The sequence below is a fragment of the Xenopus laevis genome, chromosome 3L (genome assembly GCF_017654675.1).
Source record: "Xenopus laevis strain J_2021 chromosome 3L, Xenopus_laevis_v10.1, whole genome shotgun sequence".
In the NCBI taxonomy this organism is placed as follows: domain Eukaryota; kingdom Metazoa; phylum Chordata; class Amphibia; order Anura; family Pipidae; genus Xenopus; species Xenopus laevis.
Genome location: NC_054375.1, coordinates 140,065,723 through 140,084,668, shown reverse-complemented (window position 1 = coordinate 140,084,668; position 18,946 = coordinate 140,065,723). Strand labels below are relative to the sequence as shown.

General features: G+C 40.8%; 2 protein-coding genes across 5 annotated transcripts in view; one reads left to right on the top strand and one right to left on the bottom strand.

Moving 5' to 3' along the window:
- Positions 1–132: 132 nt before the first annotated feature.
- LOC108711634 (zinc finger protein 436) lies at positions 133–12,073 on the top strand. 4 transcript variants are annotated; one of them, XM_018253557.2, is made up of 6 exons: positions 133–352; positions 2,023–2,159; positions 3,152–3,229; positions 4,329–4,455; positions 7,879–7,956; positions 10,733–12,073. In XM_018253557.2, exons 3-6 carry the CDS (start codon positions 3,203–3,205, stop codon positions 11,998–12,000), a joined length of 1,500 nt encoding a protein of 499 aa, XP_018109046.1. In that variant the 5' UTR covers positions 133–352; positions 2,023–2,159; positions 3,152–3,202; the 3' UTR covers positions 12,001–12,073. The 4 variants fall into 4 exon arrangements, with proteins under 4 accessions (XP_018109046.1, XP_018109048.1, XP_018109045.1 ...); XM_018253558.2 differs by lacking the exon at positions 133–352 and adding an exon at positions 412–552; XM_018253559.2 differs by lacking the exon at positions 2,023–2,159 and having other exon boundaries at positions 10,736–12,073.
- Positions 12,074–14,263: 2,190 nt separating this feature from the next.
- LOC108710333 (RING finger protein 112) overlaps positions 14,264–18,946 on the bottom strand; it is a 50,917-nt gene continuing 46,234 nt past the window's right edge. Inside the window, exons 12-13 of the mRNA XM_041585608.1 lie at positions 17,089–17,163; positions 14,264–14,755 (exon numbers count right to left, since the gene is read on the bottom strand). Of these exons, the coding sequence (XP_041441542.1) occupies positions 14,264–14,755; positions 17,089–17,163 (567 nt within the window). The remainder of the gene's footprint in view (positions 14,756–17,088; positions 17,164–18,946) is intronic.

Here is an 18,946-nt window from a genome sequence, read left to right as displayed (position 1 = left end):
AGCGATTTGGTTAATAGCCCCTGCTGCAGGACTACACTTCCCAGCATGCAAGTAGTCAGCGGCACTGAGTGAAGTCATTTCGTAACATCCGTTGACGCGTTGCTTCATGGTAGTTGTAGTTCTTTCCACCGCTTTGAGGGATTGAGGCTCTCTGCCTATATGCGAACCCAAAACCTTCCTCGCTGCGAAGGATGGTGGGAGTTTGGCTGCGGATAAGCGGTATCTCCTCATGGCAATGCCACACTAGCAGGAAGGTCAGCCTTGCCAGTGACTATGTGACTCCCTCCTCTCTGGGAGCCCCCTGAGCCCTGCACTGGCAGCCTGGAGGAATAAAGGCTAAAGGAGAGGACAGGTAACTGGATACCCATTCATTTACAATGAGGCTTTATAGGCCTCCCTGTGTGGCTGATCTGTATTGTTTCTGGAGGGATATTTACCTGCTCTGAACTACAATTCCCAGCATCCCCAGCGAACTAGAGGCTGAACAGTGCTAATAGGTTCAATCTGATTGGTTTCATCTCTAGAGGGTCTTGACAACTATAAATAATGCTGGTATGTCCTCCCTGCAGCCCTCCTGCTGCTCTTGCTATTCTCACCTGTATGTCATTTCACTATCATTTACCAACAGACGTTGTACCATAAGGGATATACAATGATGTATTTAAATAATGTCCTGAGAGATGGAAAGGGGTTGTGTTCCATTTAAATTCCCCTTAGTATGATGTAGAGAGTGACATCCTGAGATCATTTGCAATTGGTTTTCATTTTTTTATTATTTGTAGTTTTTGGGTTATTTAGCTTTTTATTCAGCAGCGCTACTGTTTGACATTTCAGCAATCTGGTTGTTTGGGTCCAAATTCCCCTAGCAACCATACATTGATATGAATAATAAAGCTGGCCATACACACACAGATCCTATCGTACAAATCGAGGATTCATACGATTTTCGTATCGTGTGTGGCGTGTGCCGACATCTTTCGTCTGGTGGTTTGGTTGATTGGTCAGGGTTAATTTTGACCCAATGAGCCCATTGCGCATCGTAATCGGATCGTTCGGCCGAACAATCAGATTACCCCCGATATAGCCATGCTTGTAAATGCCATATCGGGGAAATATCAGCTCGTTTGGCGATGTTGCCAAACGAGCGGATCTTTGCGTCTATGGCCACCTTAAGAAGCCGGACTATAAATAGAAGAGGCCTGAACAGAAAGAGGAATAATACAAAATAGCAAAAACAATACATTTGTAGCCTTACAGAGCATTTTTTTGTAGATGGGGTCAGTGACCCCCCCCCCAATTGAAAGCTGGAAATCGTCAGAAGAAGAAGGCAAACAATTCAAAAACCATATACGAAAAATAAAAAAGTGACTTGAAAAGCTGCTCAGAATTAGCCATTCTATAACATTCTAAAAGCTAATCATCCCTTTAAGTTGGACAACAACTCTTAGAATGTCCAGTGAGCCAGATCATGCCAATGGCAGAATTATTGGTAGTGGTGGTGTATCATTTTAACTATTTCAGATTTTTGGCAGTTATTAAGCGAGAGATCAGAATGTCCAACCTGTGGACCAGCTGTTTAGATGTACAGTTACCAACATTAGCAAAGTGCACTCACTTCTATGGATGGGTTGGAGGATTCTGGGAGTTTTAGCTCCAGGGCCACAGGCTCCACATTCCTGTAGTACGTCAACTATACTTTATACTTATGTGTATTGTAGTTTTATACTTAAATTTGTACTTATTATTGTAATGACCCCCTGTTTCTTCTACTAATTGACTGCTTTGCCCTCAAGGAGCACTATACAAATAAAAATATGCATACAAATGTTGTGCTATGACTTTTGAGTGGGGAAAATAAATCCTTATGCTAAAACCAATTGAAAAGTTGCTTAGAACTGGCTATTCTATAACATACTAAGTGTTAACGTCAAGATAAATATGGTAATGAAGTTAAAGGGGCACTAGGACCACCATACTGCTAAACATATCTTTATTTAAATCTCCTTTATTTTCACTTATAAGGGCCCTTGGATTCAGGTGGTCAATACGCACCTTCTGCAGATCAGCTAAAAGCAATGTATCCAACACTACTTTGGCTAAGTTTGTGCAAACAACAGAACTGTCCTGAGATAAGAAAGCACTGTACAATAACTATTAGCGTAAGTACTGTATAGAAATAACTGGTACCGGTATGTGACCTGTTATCAAGAATGCTCAGGACCTGGGATTTTCTGGATAAAGGATCTTTCCTTACTTTGGATCTTCAAACCTTACTTCTATTAGAAAATCATTTAAACATTAAACCCAATAGGTTTTGCCTCCAATAAGGATTAATTATATCTTCGTTTTATTATTACAGAGAAAACATATATAATTGTTATTGGGATTATTCAGATAAAGCGGAGTTTATGGGAGACTGCCTTTCCATTATTCTGAGCTTTCTGGATAACGGGTTTCCGGATAACAGATCCTATATCTGTATATCTGGATACAGTGCTGTTACTATATAGAATTAACTGGTATGTCTGGCTAAGCCCTGAGTACCTTTGAACTGTAGGCTCTAATGAGCAGGGCCCTCTACTGGCTCTATTAATTAGTATTTGTATGGAATCGGTATGTTTAATGTGTAAACCCTTAAAAGGGACAGTCACCCAAAAAAATTATTCCAAATCCTACTTTATCACGTTAGTCAAGCAAAATGAACTTCAAATACACTAGAAATTATTTGAATCTTGTTTCCTTCGGTCTGGGAATTAATTATAGCAGGCAGGAGCCATTTTGTGGACACTGTTATTAAGACAAGCCTTGTATCATTTCAGAATCTTGTTTGTGCACCAGAATGTGGGACCTGATGTCCATCTCCATGTCCTGGTTACACAATTAGATGGCGAAGAGAAGGAAATAGAGGCGGGGCAGACAATATTTGATTGACAGCTGAGATTTTTAAACAAGTTTACAACAGCTATGAATGCGTTAATAAAAAAAAGAATTTGGATTTCATGTTTAACTTGAAAAGGACTTTTATTAAACAGCTTTTTATGTCTGGGTGAAAGGTCCACTTAAAATTGTACAGTGCTGCAGAATATGTTGGTGCTTTATAAATACCTGATAATAATAACAACTAATAATGTGCACATGTGTTTGCCTTCAGACGTTTGACTGGATTTGAGGCTCATGACGGAGGCACTGAAAAGACTTAAAGATGCAGATAAACCATTTGGGAGCAAAGGTAACGAACGTGGTTTAGAAAAGCTGGAGTCTTTGGGAGAGTGGAACAAGATTTAAGGGACCGTATTATGAGCAAGTGCATTGGGCTAGGGCAGGGGTGCCCAAAAGGTAGATCGGGATCTACCAGTAGACCTTTCGCTGATGATCAGTAGATTTCAAGACAGTGTCAATAAACAGCTTGTCTAAATCACCCTCCTATTTCATGCTGTTCATTCAGATATTTATGTTACGGTTACATAATAAATAGTTGTTTGTTAAATATATCAATATACATTTTCATAAATCATTATTTAAGTAATATTTTCCATGGAACAGAATGCTAACAATGCTTTTATGGATGTAGATCATAATGGGACAACATCACTAAAAGTAGACCTCACTAGTAAAGTATGGGCACTCCTGGGCTAGGGGTTCTGGTGCTGGGGTTAGAAAAAATGGACAGTTCTTGGGTGTTATAGCAAGTTTGTACGGGCTTCTGAGGGAACAATAACGAGCCTAATGGGGTTAGGATTTGCCAAATCTACAGTCTCACTAAGCCATTTAGAGAACAAATTAGGGGCTATTGAGCGAATCAGCAGTGAGGAGATTGAGAAGTGTTGCTGCCATATCAGCCTTCCTATCTCTGTTACCTTACTCTGGATTTAGGGCCCACTGACATTACTGTATCATAAAGGAATAGGAAAGACAAAACCCTCCCATATGTAATAAAAGGAACAAAGTTTGTCCAAGTAAAGAAACCAATAACAAGCAGTAAGATGTTTGCTACTGATTGGCTGATTTTTATAGGTAAATAGACCTGTAGGAAACTTTGCACCTTATATTACATGCGCACATTGGGGATTAAAGACTCTTGAGAATGTATCAAGCCCCCACAAGAAGGCTTGAATGTATCAAGCCCCCACAAGAATGCTATAAATAAACAGCAGAGAAGGCAACAGGAAACAGAGTCCCTTGTTGGGCAAGAAAAATGGGATTTGGGCAATAGCACAATGGAGTCAGTATGTAAATTAGTGGTGAAGCTGTACAGTAGATTAATTGATTCCGTCCCAATCCCTGTTCCACAGACTACGTCATTTAACAGCATCTAATCTGTGTTTCAGGCTCCGGTTATGTTTGATGAAGTGGCAGTGTATTTCTCAGAGGAGGAGTGGGGGTATCTGGCAGAGACGCAGAAACTGCTTTATGTCAATGTGATGCTGGACAACTATGAGACTTTGTGCTATCTAGGTAAGTATGGGATCCGTTATCCGGGAACCCGTTATCCAGAAAGCTCGGAATTACGGAAAGGTCGTCTCCCATAGACTCCATTTTATCCAAATCATTAGTATTTCCCCTTAGTCTGTAATAATCAAAATGTAACTTGTACTCGATCCAAACTAAGATATAATTAATCCTTATTGGCAGCAAAACCAGCCTAATGGGTTTATTTAATGTTTATATGATTTTCTAGTAGACTTAAGGTATGAAGATCCAAATTATGGAAAGATCCGTTATCCGGAAAACCCCAGGTCCCGAGCATTCTGGATAACCGGTACCATACCTGTATTAATAAATAATCATTATATTGTCTCTGACTCATACCTACCTCAAACAATTATGTATAAACTTAGAAACGCAAGTTGGCAAGACTGATATAAAGTTTTAAAAGCTCTTTTTTAAAAAAATACATTATTTTACCTCAGTGCGCTTATTTTTATCTATAAATAAAGCACTGAAGGTTTTCCTTTGTCTGTTCCCTATAGGAATTGGGGCAACGGTTTATTGGGGGAAGTACCCTAGGGGTCTTCTCTTAATTTTTGTTGGGGGCATTGGAATTCATCACTCTCTTTCTCTTACCTACACTCTTAAAGGTTACTGGATTTGTAGTCTTATCGTTTAGACAGCTCTCCATCAGACAGCTTAAAATAATATTGTGACTACAGTCAAGTATACTTTGACTGCCTTGACTTTGTGGTGTCCCTGAGATAGAAAAAATTGAGACAGGGATCTTGGGACAGCTCCACTATCTGTATTTTCTTTTTTCCATCTATTTCAATGAATTCAAGCGCTCCAGGAAATCAATTACCCTTTTTAATGTTTTATCTGATCAATTTCATTTGTATGGCATTTTTTAATGAATTATAGGAATTTTGAAATACCGTAATCAATTGAAGCACTAGACACTTTATATTTATTATACACTAATACCAAGGATAGATCAATTCTCCGTAATTTTTGAAGCACTAGCACTTTGCATTTATAAAGGAATCACTTCCTTTTAATCAGTGATTAATAATTTTTAGGGTGATTTAATTAATGGTTATATTAATTTTTTATCAGGCACCAAGCACTTTATTATTAAACTATCACTTAAAGGACCAGTAACATAAAAAAAAAATGTTTAAAAATTCGTTAGTGCACAACGAAAAATAAACACTAAGACAAAAGAAACTTTTAAATAGCAAAGCCTTTATTAAAAAATAACTTACAGAATGTCCACTTCCTGTCTGCTTCAGAAACGGCGAAAAGGCGACCATCCATCCTGCAACGATCAATTTCTTCTCCCTGGCTAGTCACTGACAGGCATCGCTTTCATCCACCTGCTGCTGTGTGTCTGTGGCTGCTGCTCCCGCTGTGTGCCCGTGACTGGCTGCTGACACTGCTCCCTGCGCTGACTCTGCCAAGCCGTCCCTTTCCCATGGTCCGAGCGCAGCCGACACTTCAGTACTGGTGGCGGCGTAAAAACACTCAGCGCCAGGCTGATGCAACAGTGACTCATTGGCTGCAGAAAGCTTTGCGCACTCATTGGCGCAGCAGCTGCACATGAATCGCCGGCACCGGCGGGACAGATCCTCAGCTTCATGGCAGTTGGGGCAGTCACAGGTGGTAGCGCCGAGCTGCGGACTGCCCGGGCCTCCACCACTCCCTGCCCCAGCCGCTACCCCTCCGCTTCCTGCACTACGCCGCCACCAGTACTGAAGTGTCGGCTGCGCTCGGACCATGGGAAAGGGACGGCTTGGCAGAGTCAGCGCAGGGAGCAGTGTCAGCAGCCAGTCACGGGCACACAGCGGGAGCAGCAGCCACAGACACACAGCAGCAGGTGGATGAAAGCGATGCCTGTCAGTGACTAGCCAGGGAGAAGAAATTGATCGTTGCAGGATGGATGGTCGCCTTTTCGCCGTTTCTGAAGCAGACAGGAAGTGGACGTTCTGTAAGTTATTTTTTAATAAAGGCTTTGCTATTTAAAAGTTTCTTTTGTCTTAGTGTTTATTTTTCATTGTGCACTAACGAATTTTTAAACATTTTTTTTTTATGTTACTGGTCCTTTAATTTAATTAATAGAATCGATTGTGTTTTATTAGTGAACAATTAATTGAAAATTGATTTGAAAGTTGCCAAGACAAGAAATAGATTACGCAAGCCAAGTATAATCATAAGGTTTTATATTTATTGAGTTTGGACTATACGGGGTACTTTTTCTCCTTTTTGTTTCTAAGTAACTGCATATACTGATCAGGTCAGACCCCTGTATAGATCTATCCAACAATTTAGAAATATATCACAGATTTTCAGTTTTTTCTTTTGAATTATGTATAAACCTGATCAACTATCTGCCCTTAAAAACAACCCTTAAATTTCCAGCTATTACTATATGTAAATTTCCCTATGAACATAGGTGGAAAAATAATCTGCAGTCTGCATACTTATAATGCCAACTCTCCCATATTGTGAATATGTTTATAAATATTTCAATAAGTGTCTGAGCTTGGGTTATAAACTTTGTATAATTGTTTTCCCTTGTCCCATCTTTTTCCCCTTTTTCTTATATACATGTGCAGGTATGGGATCTGGAAACCCGTTATCCAGAAAGCTCCGAATTACGGAAAGGCCGTCTCCTATAGACTCCAATTTATCCAAATAATCCAAATGTTTAAAAATGATTTCCCTTTTCTCTGTAATAATAAAACAGTAGCTTGTACTTGTTCCAAACTAAGATATAATTAATCCTGGAGGCAAAACCAGCCTATTGGGTTTATTTAATGTTTACATAATTTTCTATTAGACTTAAGGTATAAAGATCCAAATTATGGAAAGATCCGTTATCCAGAAAACCCCAGGTCCCGAGCATTCTGGATAACAGGTCTCATACCTGTATATGTATATATAACTCACTTACTGTGAATCCTACACTCTTATGAATGTGATTGGTCTAATGATGGTGCTTTTGATTGGTTGTTGTAAGTGTCTCTCAATGGTGTTTTTTGATTGGCCACAACACCTATAAAAGATATATTTACAGGGGTGGGGCCATCAGCCTATGATTAAGTACTCCAACAGGCACGAAACGAGTTAGGCCATCTTTTATCCAAATAAATGATTTTGTACTTTTAATATATTTTGTTTTCTGAATTTCTGGGAAATCCGACCACGCATCTTTATTTCCCATTGCAGTATACTTGTATGCAAAGTCTTTAGATCATGCTTGTCAAAAATCTGCATTTCTAAATGTTGTAAATGTAACTTCCCAGGACCCTGAACAATCCACTTGCCCTCTGGTTGTACTACGAGCTCTTGCCAGCCAATTCACACCAATATTTAAATAACCAATCACTATGTGTTAAAAGCAATAGCATTATGATATCTATTAAAATGTTTCATTTCCACTCACAGGTTTAATCCATGAGATCCCAGAAATCATAACCAGAATTTGGCAGGGCCTGGACCTTTATGAACTGCCTTTAAATAGAGGTGAGTATTCAGATGCTTGTCTCTGCAAAGTGACCTACTTACAGGTGTGCTCTCCATCTTGCAGGTTCAGAGCAATTTAAATGGTTTAAATTTGCAACTGGTCGTCATTTATTATTAGTTGTGTTTATTTAGCTTTTTGTTTACCAATTTTCCAGTTTGGAATTTTAGCAGCTCTCTGGTTGCTAGGGTCCAAGTTACCCTAGCAGCGAGGCAGAGGTTTAAATGAGAAAAGAAAATTGAAGCCTCAAAAAGCAATAGGTTATTGGCTGCTGGGTCAGTGACCCCCATTTGAAAACTGGAAAGATTCAGAAGTGGACGACAAATATTAAAAAAACTATACAAAATACGAAATGAAGACCAAAAAGTTGCTAAGAATTGGCCATTCTAGAACGTACTTCATGTTAACTTCAGGGTGAACCAGCCTTTTAAAGGAAAACTATACCCCCCAAACAATGTAGGTATAAGATAGTGCATAAAACAGTTCAGATGTAAAATCCTGCTTCATGTAAATAAACAATTTTCATAATATACTTTTTTAGTAGTATGTGCCATTGGGTATTCAAAAATAGAAAATTGCCATTTTAAAAAATTAGGGCTGCCCTCTGGGATTCTAGGATTCACGGTGCACACAAACAATTCATACATGTTAGGTCACATGAGCCAATTAACAGGCAGAGTTCTGTCTTTTGCTTCCTCACTTCTTCCTTTTACAGTTAGAGCTGCAGTATTTCTGGTCAGGTGATCTCTGAGGCAGCACATAAACCGTCACAAAATGGTGGTTCAAGGCAAGAGATGTAAAAGGGCAAGATTATTTTAAATATAAATATTCCAGTTTGGTAAGATTCTTTAATATGCCACTTAATTTAATATGAACTATCTGTTGCTTAAAGGGGAACTCCACACAAACAACTTGAGCTTTTTGAAAAGTAAACATAATTTCAAGCAACTTTGCGATATACATCAATTAAAAAATATGCAGACTTTTCATGATTTTTAATGGTTTCGGGCAGTTCCCTAAGCCTAGCCCCCCTGCTCTCCTGCTGATCTGTCTGACTACTTTGCTGAGCTGGCTGACTACTGTTACTTTGTATCAACAGCCATCTGTCCTCAGCCTGCATCCTCCAAACCCCACAATTCCCTGCACACGTGATTTCAATAAGGAAAGGAACATCCCAGTGCAATGCATTGTGGGTTATGTAGTTCCTGCATGCTGTTTGTAAGCTGCGGAGAAGTTGTTACAATTTGTAACATTAGTGTTTTAGTCCCTCCTTCCCTGCCAGGATTTCAAATGATGCAGAAAGAGAAGAACTGTTAAACAGCTGGATTTCAGCATAGCAGAAAATGGCATTTATTCATACTTTTTGAAGAAACAGGTAACTGTGATGTGTATATTAGGGGTTTCTGTGTTATGTGGCCTCTTTATCAAATTTTGGTTTGGAAGCCAGAGTTCCCCTTTAAACATTCATTTTGGAGGTATAGTTTTCCTTTTAGGAGAACAGTTACATATATATATGACTAAAACTGGGTGGGATGACAGGTTGACTTGATGTTTTTTAAAAAGATGCTGATGGTGCATTTTTATCTTTTCAAGTTCAATAGTAAAGGATCATTCTTCTGCAGGGACGTCCTATTAAATGTTGTTGTACTACAAATGTCCGCGTCCGTTAGGATTGTAATTCATCAAGAAAAGTAACAGGTTAAAAAATAATTCAACAGTCCAGCAGTGCTGGCATAGGATGCATTTCAGCCAGCATAAAAAAACACTTTTGGTCTACTAACCCAATGAAATGCATGCGTTCAGTAAATGCTGCCTGCTGATTGATTGCTATGGGGCAGATTTATCAAGGGTCGAATTACGAAGTTGAAAATACTTCGAAATTCAACCATCGAATTGGATTACTTCAACGTTTTTTTGCATCGAATTTGGCCGTTTGCAGTCGAAGTAAAATCGTTCGATCGAATGATGAAATCGTTCAAATCGAACGATTTCACTTCGCCTTCAAAAAACTTAGAATAATGCTCTAGAAGGTCCCCATAGGCAGTACTTTGATTTTCGAAGTCGAACTTTTTTACTTCAAGTCGAAGTGGCCTATTCGATGGTCGAAGTACCCAAAAAATTACTTCTAAATTCGAACTTTTTGTATTCGAAAATTCACTTCGAATCGCTTCGACCCTTAGTAAATCTGTCCCTATGTGTCACTAGCCCAGAATCAGAATTGCACCTGTTACTGAATTCTAACGTTATAGGCAATCATTTTAAAAGACTAGGGATGTCCTGTAATACACATGAAAAGCCATTTAATACATAATGTCCCCTGCAGAGGCCCCCACCCAGCTCCTGAAGCACTCCCCAGTACAGCTCAATTTTTTTGCTATAACTGTACAAAAAAGGCAGAGTAGAAAAGCAAGGTTAGTGGCTGCGATGTCTGTGGAAGGCAGGGGCATGATCATTGAAGCTGATCTGGTCCTGAACTGTACATGGTCAGTGATCACTGTCCTGGGCAAAGTACATCAAGTGGGGGCTAACCCCACTGCACTCTGCCTTTCATTATCAGGTATGAGCCAGTGGGGTAGTGAAGTGTGGGAGGGGACCATTTTAGAGAGGATGTGTGATGTATAATTGACTTTCCTTGTCCTTTATGAAACACTTTGAGCAATAAACCCCTTTCCCTCATGGTTCCTAGAGCTCTTGTTGAAGAAAAACCAACCTACTGCTAATTATAATTTCAATGGCCACCATTGCCCATTGTTTTACAAGGTTGAAATTACCTCTCAGCAGGTCCTGGATCCATCGGGATTAAGGAAGAACCGTGCACTTCTTTTTACCAGGAAGATTTGGCCAATCAGAAGAGGAGTATTCACACGGAATACTGGCAGATAGAGGGAGTGACCTGTAGGAAACTCTACGGTTCACGTGAGCAACTGGCTGCATATCCAAGAGAAGACAGAGTGCAGCTTGTATCTTTGTACAATACAACGTGCAATGATAGCTGTGCAACAGCCAATCATGTGTATGGTAACATTGGATCAGACCAAGAGGCATGGAATGAAGGAGTCACTAAAAGGGCTGAATGCATGGCTGGGCTAAAATCCCAAACAGCAGAGAAATACTACACCTGTACTGAATGTGGAAAAGACTTTAACCGTAGCTCCCATCTTTTAAGGCACAAGAGGATCCACATAGGAGAGAGACCCTACTTCTGTGGTAAATGCGGAAAGAGTTTCATGGACAGTTCTCAGCTTGTCATACACAAGAGAACTCACACAGGGGAGAAACCATATGCTTGCAATGACTGCGAGAAACGCTTTATCTGTAAGTTGCACCTTGTCAGGCACCAGCGATCCCACACTGGGGAAAGGCCGTACATCTGCAGTAAATGTGGGAAAGGCTTCACCCAGAGTTCCAATCTTTTAACTCATTTGAGAACTCATACGGGGGAGAAGCCATATTGCTGTGCTCAGTGTGGGAAGTGCTTTATACGCAGGTCACATGTGATACGGCATCAGCGCATACACACTGGGGAGGGTCCTTATGGCTGCAGTGAATGCAGCAAGAGCTTCACAGAAAGTTCAGCTCTTCTTAAACATCAGAGAACCCATACAGGGGAGAAACCATATGCATGCGCCCAGTGTCCAAAAAGCTTTATGGACAAGTCCGCCCTTGCAAATCACCAGAGAACACACACTGGGGAGAGACCTTATCCGTGTAGGGACTGTGGGAAAAGTTTCTCTCACAGTTCTGCCCTGGTGAAGCATCAGAGAATCCACACAGGAGAAAAGCCATACGCCTGCGGCAAATGCGAAAAAAGCTTCTCCCAGACGTCGGCTCTTGTGAACCATCAGAGAACCCATACTGGGGAGAAACCCTTTGCTTGCACGGACTGTGGCAAGTGTTTTACTCAGACTTCCTCTCTTGTGAAACACCAGAGAACTCACACTGGGGAGAGACCGTATACCTGCAGTGAGTGTGGGAAAAGCTTCACGTACAGCTCAGTACTTGTCAAGCACCAGAGAACCCACAAAAAACAGCGGTTAGGTGCCTAGGGCTGTCAGAATTACTGTATAACTTAGCTCTGCTTATTATTTCTTCCATTAAATGTAGCAGTTTTGTATTATAAAAGCACATGCTTGTTTATGTCTGATTGAACCCAAAATGCTAGAACTAGAGGATGGTACATTTATAAGTGACTTTTTATTTTTATTTTTTTTTGCCAGAAATCTCATCCGCAGGGACATCGCCAATTTACTAACAGACATAGAGGACAATCCACTAGTGAAAGAGACTGTCGCTAGTGCAGTTTTGCCACCTATGGCCAGCAGAATTTTTGCTCAGACGAACGATCGTTAATCCGCAAATTCACTAAAGTGCGAATTTTACAGAACGTTACCTCTTTCACCTGAGTTTCCTTTGCCAGCTTAGACCTGGCGAACTGATAAGATGAAGCTACATCCTCCTCAATCTTATTTCAGTGACATCATATCCTGTAAGCCGGAAACTCATAAAAATTAAAAAAAATGTTGGTGTTTTTAACCAATTTGAGGGGCATGCCACATTTGTTTTAGGGTGGGATCTCTTTTGTCTTTATCTTGCTTCCTTGGACATTTTTAATAATAAGTGGCCACTTCAAGCATTTTCACATATCTCTATATACCCGCCCTACGCAAATTGACCTAAGCGTAAGAGTGCTAATGAAGTTTCGCCAGGCAGAATTGAATGCTAGCGAATGATCTCTATGAAATGGTTGCACCAGTGCTCGGCTGCTGAGACGCAACTTTTGCATTTTAGTGAATTAGTGTAGTGGTAGCACATTTGCGCCTGGCGAAGTGGAGCGAAGTGCAGGGAAGTGGTCACTGCCGAAAATTCGCCCTTTAGTGAATTTGCCAACATGTTTTGAAATTCTATACCAGCCCAAGGCAACCTCAGCCCTTTAGGTCTGTGCCTCCACAGATGCCCCAGTAGCATCTCATCTTTTTCTCTCCCGATTCACTGCACATGCTCTGTGCTGCTGTCACTTGCCTGAGCTTAGGGACTGACACACAATATACAGAAAACATTGAATGTAAATGTCATGATACAAGTCTGATTAGTAAATAATTCAGATTCACATTGCACAGCAACTCAGAAACCAGCACAATTACCATAAGAATTTAATATTCTAATTTTTTTTTTATTTGTTAGAACTTATGTCTCCATTAAGATGTGTATAGTTACATATGATTTATTTATGGTGCTTCTGAAGTCCTTAAAGAGCCTGGTCTACATGCCAGACATCACCTACAGTTTGGCCTGCATGGCCCCTCTGCTGCTCACTCCAGTCCACTAACCTGTGGATTGAATTGCCCCACCCCAACTGCATCCAAAGCCTGCCTATCTAGGAAATTAGATGTATCTTTAAAATTATAGCATAATTAATTTTCTTGTCTTGTGCTGTTGACTTCTCCAGTGCTATGGAATTCTGCATCATCATTGGTCAGATAGGTAGATGCACCAAGTATTGGCAGGTAAATCAATCAAGAGTGCAGCTCAGGTGACACTGGACAGCTGTGTCAGGGTGGGACTTTACTGTGACATTTGCTGTTGAAATACTAACGAGAAGTGCAACTGGGGTCCAGTAGAAGATGAAGTGCACATTCTTCCAAATAACGTCGGCCCAAAGTAAGTAAAGAGGGCACAGATTAAGAAAATGTAATGTGAGTGGAGTGGGGAAAATTAAAGGTGAGACTGGAAAAAAGTAAAAGAAAATAGTCCTTGTGCAGAGACATTAAAGTACAGGGAGAAAAGAGCCAGAAAGCACCAGTAAAGCTACAGGACACCTAGTTCCAGACATGTCATCCAGCTCTGCTCCCATCTCTCTGCCGTCTCACCCACCCAAGTGACCATGTGGGTTCCAGCACTCCCTTGATGGAAGGCTTTATGTAGTTCTGAGCTTACAGGCAGTGTGCTGCAGTATAATTCCCCCCATACCCTACTGGAAAAATGTTCTGGGCCTAAATGAGCCCTGGAATTCAGTTACACAAAGCAGACGTCGGAGGGTCAAGCTATTCTTTTTTAATTTTGAATCAAAGAAATGGCTTTAGTAAAGAGAGAGGTTGAACAGAGGTTACCTTTCAGTGACATTACATTTTGAACAAGACCATGACATTGTTCCTAAAGCCCACTGGTGTAGAACAAATGCTTAATCCATGATCTTTGTTGAGTTAAAGTACAGTGTACTAGAATATAGAAAGCTGTAATAGCAATGGGTGCACAGGATTGGTGGGTAACAGATGAGTGCTGGGTTTGATTTAAGATAATAGTTCACATTTACTACCGCATAAGAATTATAGCTGCAACCGCAATGGCGGCTGCTACTCCCAAAATCTTTTCAATAGCTCTTTCAAACATTCCTCCTCCAGCAGACATTGTTCCTCCTCCAGCAGACATCCTTCCTCCTCCATCAGACATCCTTCCTCCTCCATCAGACATCCTTCCTCCTCCAGCAGACATCCTTCCTCCTCCAGCAGACATCCTTCCTCCTCCAGCAGACATCCTTCCTCCTCCAGCAGACATCCTTCCTCCTCCTCCTGCTGCTGCTGTATTCCCAAATGTAGAGGCAGAGCTGGCATATGTTATCTCCTTCTGTTTGTAGTCTGAGTTGAACTTCTCCCCTTCCTCCTTCAACGTGGTCCTCAGTTGCTCTACCAGGTCTGTGCGTATTGTGACGTTGTTGCCTCTGAACGACTGCTCAAATTGCTTCACAAGTTTCAGGGACTTTTCAGAAATACATTCCCACATAGTTTCTGGCAGCTGTAAGGAGGACTTTTAATATGGGAACATATGGTAGAATGACATTAGAAGGTTGGTGTAAAGTTCAATAAAAATTATAAAAGATAAGCTGTGGTGATAGTGGTAATATTAAATGGGTTGTTCACCTTTAAATTAACTTTTAGTATGATGTAGAGACTGATATTCTGAGACAATTTGCAATTGGTTTTTATTATTTGTGGTTTTTAAGTTATTTATTTTTTAATTCAGCAGCTCTCCAGTTTGCTATTTCAGCAGTCTGGTTGCTAGGGTCCAAATTACCCTAGCAAACATGCATTCATTTGAATAAGAGACTGGAATATGAATAGGAGAAGCCTGAATAGAAAGATGAGTAATAAAAAGTAGCAATAGTAATACATTTGTAGCCTTACAGAGCTTTTGTTTTTAGATGGGGTCAGTGACCCCCATTTGAAAGTTGGAAAGAATCAGAAGAAGGCAAATAATTCAAAAACTATCAAAAATAAATAATGAAGACAAATTTAAAAAGTTGCTTAGAATTGGCAATTCTATTGCATACTAAAAGTTAACTTTGAAGGTGAACCACCCCTTTAAGGGAAGAACAAAAGACTCGACATGTCACTATGATACTGGGGTCGTGAACTTCTAAATAAAGGGTGGTTGTGTGCACCCAATAGCTGCATTCACCCCAACCCACAGCCCCTTTCAGTCGCCGTCACACGTGGTGGCAGCATTGCTGTAAAGCACTGCTGTCTGTCTGCCTCACTTTGCTACCATTTCCCTCTCACTTCTGGCACTGCCTCTTACCTTTCACCAGATGTAGAAGACAGGATCAATTCAAACATTCAGCAATGAATGAAAAGCCGATACCTTTTTATGCATCAAAATTTATTCCATGGTGCTCTTGACACAGTTCACAAGATCAAACGTTTCAGAACCGCATGGCCCTTCATCAGTGATCACTGGGGATCACCCAGTTTGATGCATAATAAGGGCTAGTCCACACGGGGAGATAGCCACGCGTTTGCGGTCGCGGCTTTTCAACAGTCGCCTGAAAATGCCTCGCCAGGCTTTTTCAGGCGACTGTTGAAAAGCGCATCGCCTCGTGTGGTTAGCACAGGCGTTTGTACATAGGCGCCCATACAAAACTGTCGCCTGCGGCAACTGGCGCGGCGCTTTGTCGCCGCGACCGCAAACGCGTGGCTATCTCCCCGTGTGGACTAGCCCTAAGGTATCGGCTTTTCATTCATTGCTGGCGTGTGGCTAGGCCAGTGCCAATACTGGCATCCCCTCCTGTCTAACTTTAAAGGGATACTGTCATGGGGGGAAAAAATTATCAGTTAATTGTGCTGCTCCAGCAGAATTCTGCACTGAATCCATTTCTCAAAAGAGCAAACATATTTTTTTATATTCAATTTTGAAATCTGACATGGGGCTAGACATATTGTCAATTTCCCAGCTGCCCCCAAATCATGTGACTTGTGCTCTGATAAAATTCAATCACTCTTTACTGCAAGTTGGGGTGATATCACCCCCCTCCCTTTCCCCCCAGCAGCCAAGCAAAAGAACAATGGGAAGGTAACCAGATAACAGCCCCCTAACACAAGATAACAGCTGCCTGGTAGAGCTAAGAACAACAATCAATAGTAAAAACCCATGTCCCACTGAGACACATTCAGTTACATTGAGAAGGAAAAACAGCCAGAAAGCATTTCTCTCCTAAAGTGCAGGCACAATTCACATGACCAGGGGCAACTGGGAAATTGACAATATGTCTAGCCCCATGTCAGATTTCAAAATTGAATATAAAAAAAAAAATCTGTTTGCTCTTTTGAGAAATGGATTTCAGTGCAGAATTCTGCTGGAGCAGCACTATTAACTGATGCGTTTTGAAAAAAAACATGTTTTCTGATGACAGGATCCCTTTAATGTCAATTCAAACATTGCCCAATCACCCAAAATTAAAGATTTAGGCCAACGCACACCCAGATACAACCATAAACATCCATTGCAATTGGTGCATTTGTGTACAGTATGTCACACACAATTGCAGTAGCGCTTTGATGTGAATAACACTAAAAATTCCCAGTACAGAACACTACAGTCTAAATTTGGGCATACAATTGCCAATAAGATCATATTGTACAATTTTCTGGAGCAGTATGCTGTCCCAATGACCTTTAGCAATATCTATGTGCTAAGGATAACAGGCAGATATGAAACCGACAGCTATTGCAAAGTGCTTTAAATAGAACTCTATGGAAAATTACATTGCTGTATTTCAGAGCTTTCAGAATAACAAGTTTCCAGAGAATGAATTCCACACCTGTATTCCACTCAAAAAAATTCCCTCTAGATTTGTCACCTACCAAACTCAGGAGAAACTGCTTAAACTCTGTACATGTTTTTTGCATCTCTCCATGGTTGTGAATATAATAAGACATCTGGGGGAAGGAAAAGTAGAGCATGTTACTGAATCAGCAGGAAAAAAAAAAAGGAGACGAGAAGGGTTTGGTTAAGTACGTAAGTGAAAACAAGGGAAATTACAAGTGCTCAGATTCCCCCTTCCAGACAAAAGTTACTTAATTTTTTTGTTTGTTTATTTTGATATGGAAATGTTATCTACAATGCTGGGAGCATCACCCCCAGCACTCTGTCTTTGACTACAGAGGAGACATGGGTCCAGACTAGATGGCAGTGCAACATCAGTCATCCCAGGAACTTGAGAGTGGACACTGAGCATGGGTATTGATTCCATGTTTAACCAGAGCCATACTTTCACATATATTCTTGTATTTTATTTCGATTTTTTTCACTGCACATTTTAGGCTATTTTTGGGAAACTTTTGAAGTGGCTTTTGACTAGTTTTGGACTGGTTTTGGGACTGACTTTGGCTGGTTTGGAAAATTCATCCTGGCAACCCTGACCAGAGGAAGTAAGGGGTGGTGGTCATTCAGGCCAAGGCCAGAACTAGGGGTAGGCAGGAGAGGCACGTGCCTAGGGCACAAAGCTGTGGGCGGAGGCACTTGCACTCGAAGGCTGATCAATGTCGGGATCTATACCCTTACACTTTATTGGCAGAAAGGTGCAACGTTTCGGGGATGTCCCCGAAACATTGCACCTTTCTGCCAATAAAGTGTAAGGGTATATCCCTACGTTGATCAGCCTTCGAGTGCAAGTGAAATTTTTGTTACTACGTTGAATTTGGAGGGTGCCGATTCCTCCTTCACTGTGCACCAGGCGCTCAGGATCGAAGGCCAGGGTGTGCGAGCGGTTCTCTACTTCTACTGTGGGGGGAGGTGCCAGGCATGTCCCTTCTCTGCCACCTACCCCAAGTCCGGTCCCCACTATACTCACTTGTGCCGGGCTGTTCCCTTCTCCTAGAGAGAGAGACTGTGCACATGCGATCCTTCCCATACACCTAAAGGGTGGGAGGCAATGGGACTGGCCAGGTTTTCTAGGGTGCCTGGCAGCCTTGGCCCGGTGTTGTTTCAGGCCATGCTAGGGAAAGAAACTCTGCCGTGTAGGGAAAGGAAAGGTAACAGTACTGGTTCTGTATATATTCATCACATATATAGAGTATATCTGAAGTGTGAGGGGCAGGTTTATCAAGGGTCGAATTAAAAATTTGAATTCAAAATTAATTTCCTAATTTTTTTTATGGTCAAAGCTGTCAAATTGCCTAGGTAGTTATTCAATTTCGATAAAGTTTTTTTTTACCATACTCTGGCCCTTTAAGAACTCAAACTCGACTATTCACCACCTAAAACCTGCCGAATTGTTGTTTAAGTCAATGGGAGAGGTCCAGGGATCAGTTTGGAGTTGTTTGCAGCCTTTCTGACATTCAAGTTTTTTTCAGAGAAAAAAAACTAGAATCGAGTTTTTAAAATCCGAATCAAATTCGGTTCGAGTTTCCGGTTTGAATCCATTCATCCAAGTTTAAAAAATTGGATTTTTTAAATAAATTTCGATTAGTCGAATTTCGAATTTATGGGAGTTTTTGAAACTTTTTTTTATTCAGCAGCTTTTCAGTTTGCAATTTCAGCAATCTGAGCACTAAAGTCCAAATGACCCTAGCAACCATGCATTGATTTGAATAAGAGACTGGAATATGAATAGGAGAGGCCTGACTAGAATGATGAGTAATAAAAAGTAGCAAAAACATTAAATTTGTAGCTTTACAGAGCATTTGTTTTTAGATAGGGTCAGTGACCTCCATTTCAAAG

Coding starts and splice junctions, on each gene's coding strand:
- LOC108711634 (XM_018253557.2), top strand. CDS start 3,203: ATGCAGATAAACCATTTGGGAGCAAAG. Junction 4,456..7,878: donor TGAGACTTTGTGCTATCTAG/GTAAGTATGGGA, acceptor TTCCACTCACAG/GTTTAATCCATGAGATCCCA. Junction 7,957..10,732: donor TGAACTGCCTTTAAATAGAG/GTGAGTATTCAG, acceptor ATTACCTCTCAG/CAGGTCCTGGATCCATCGGG.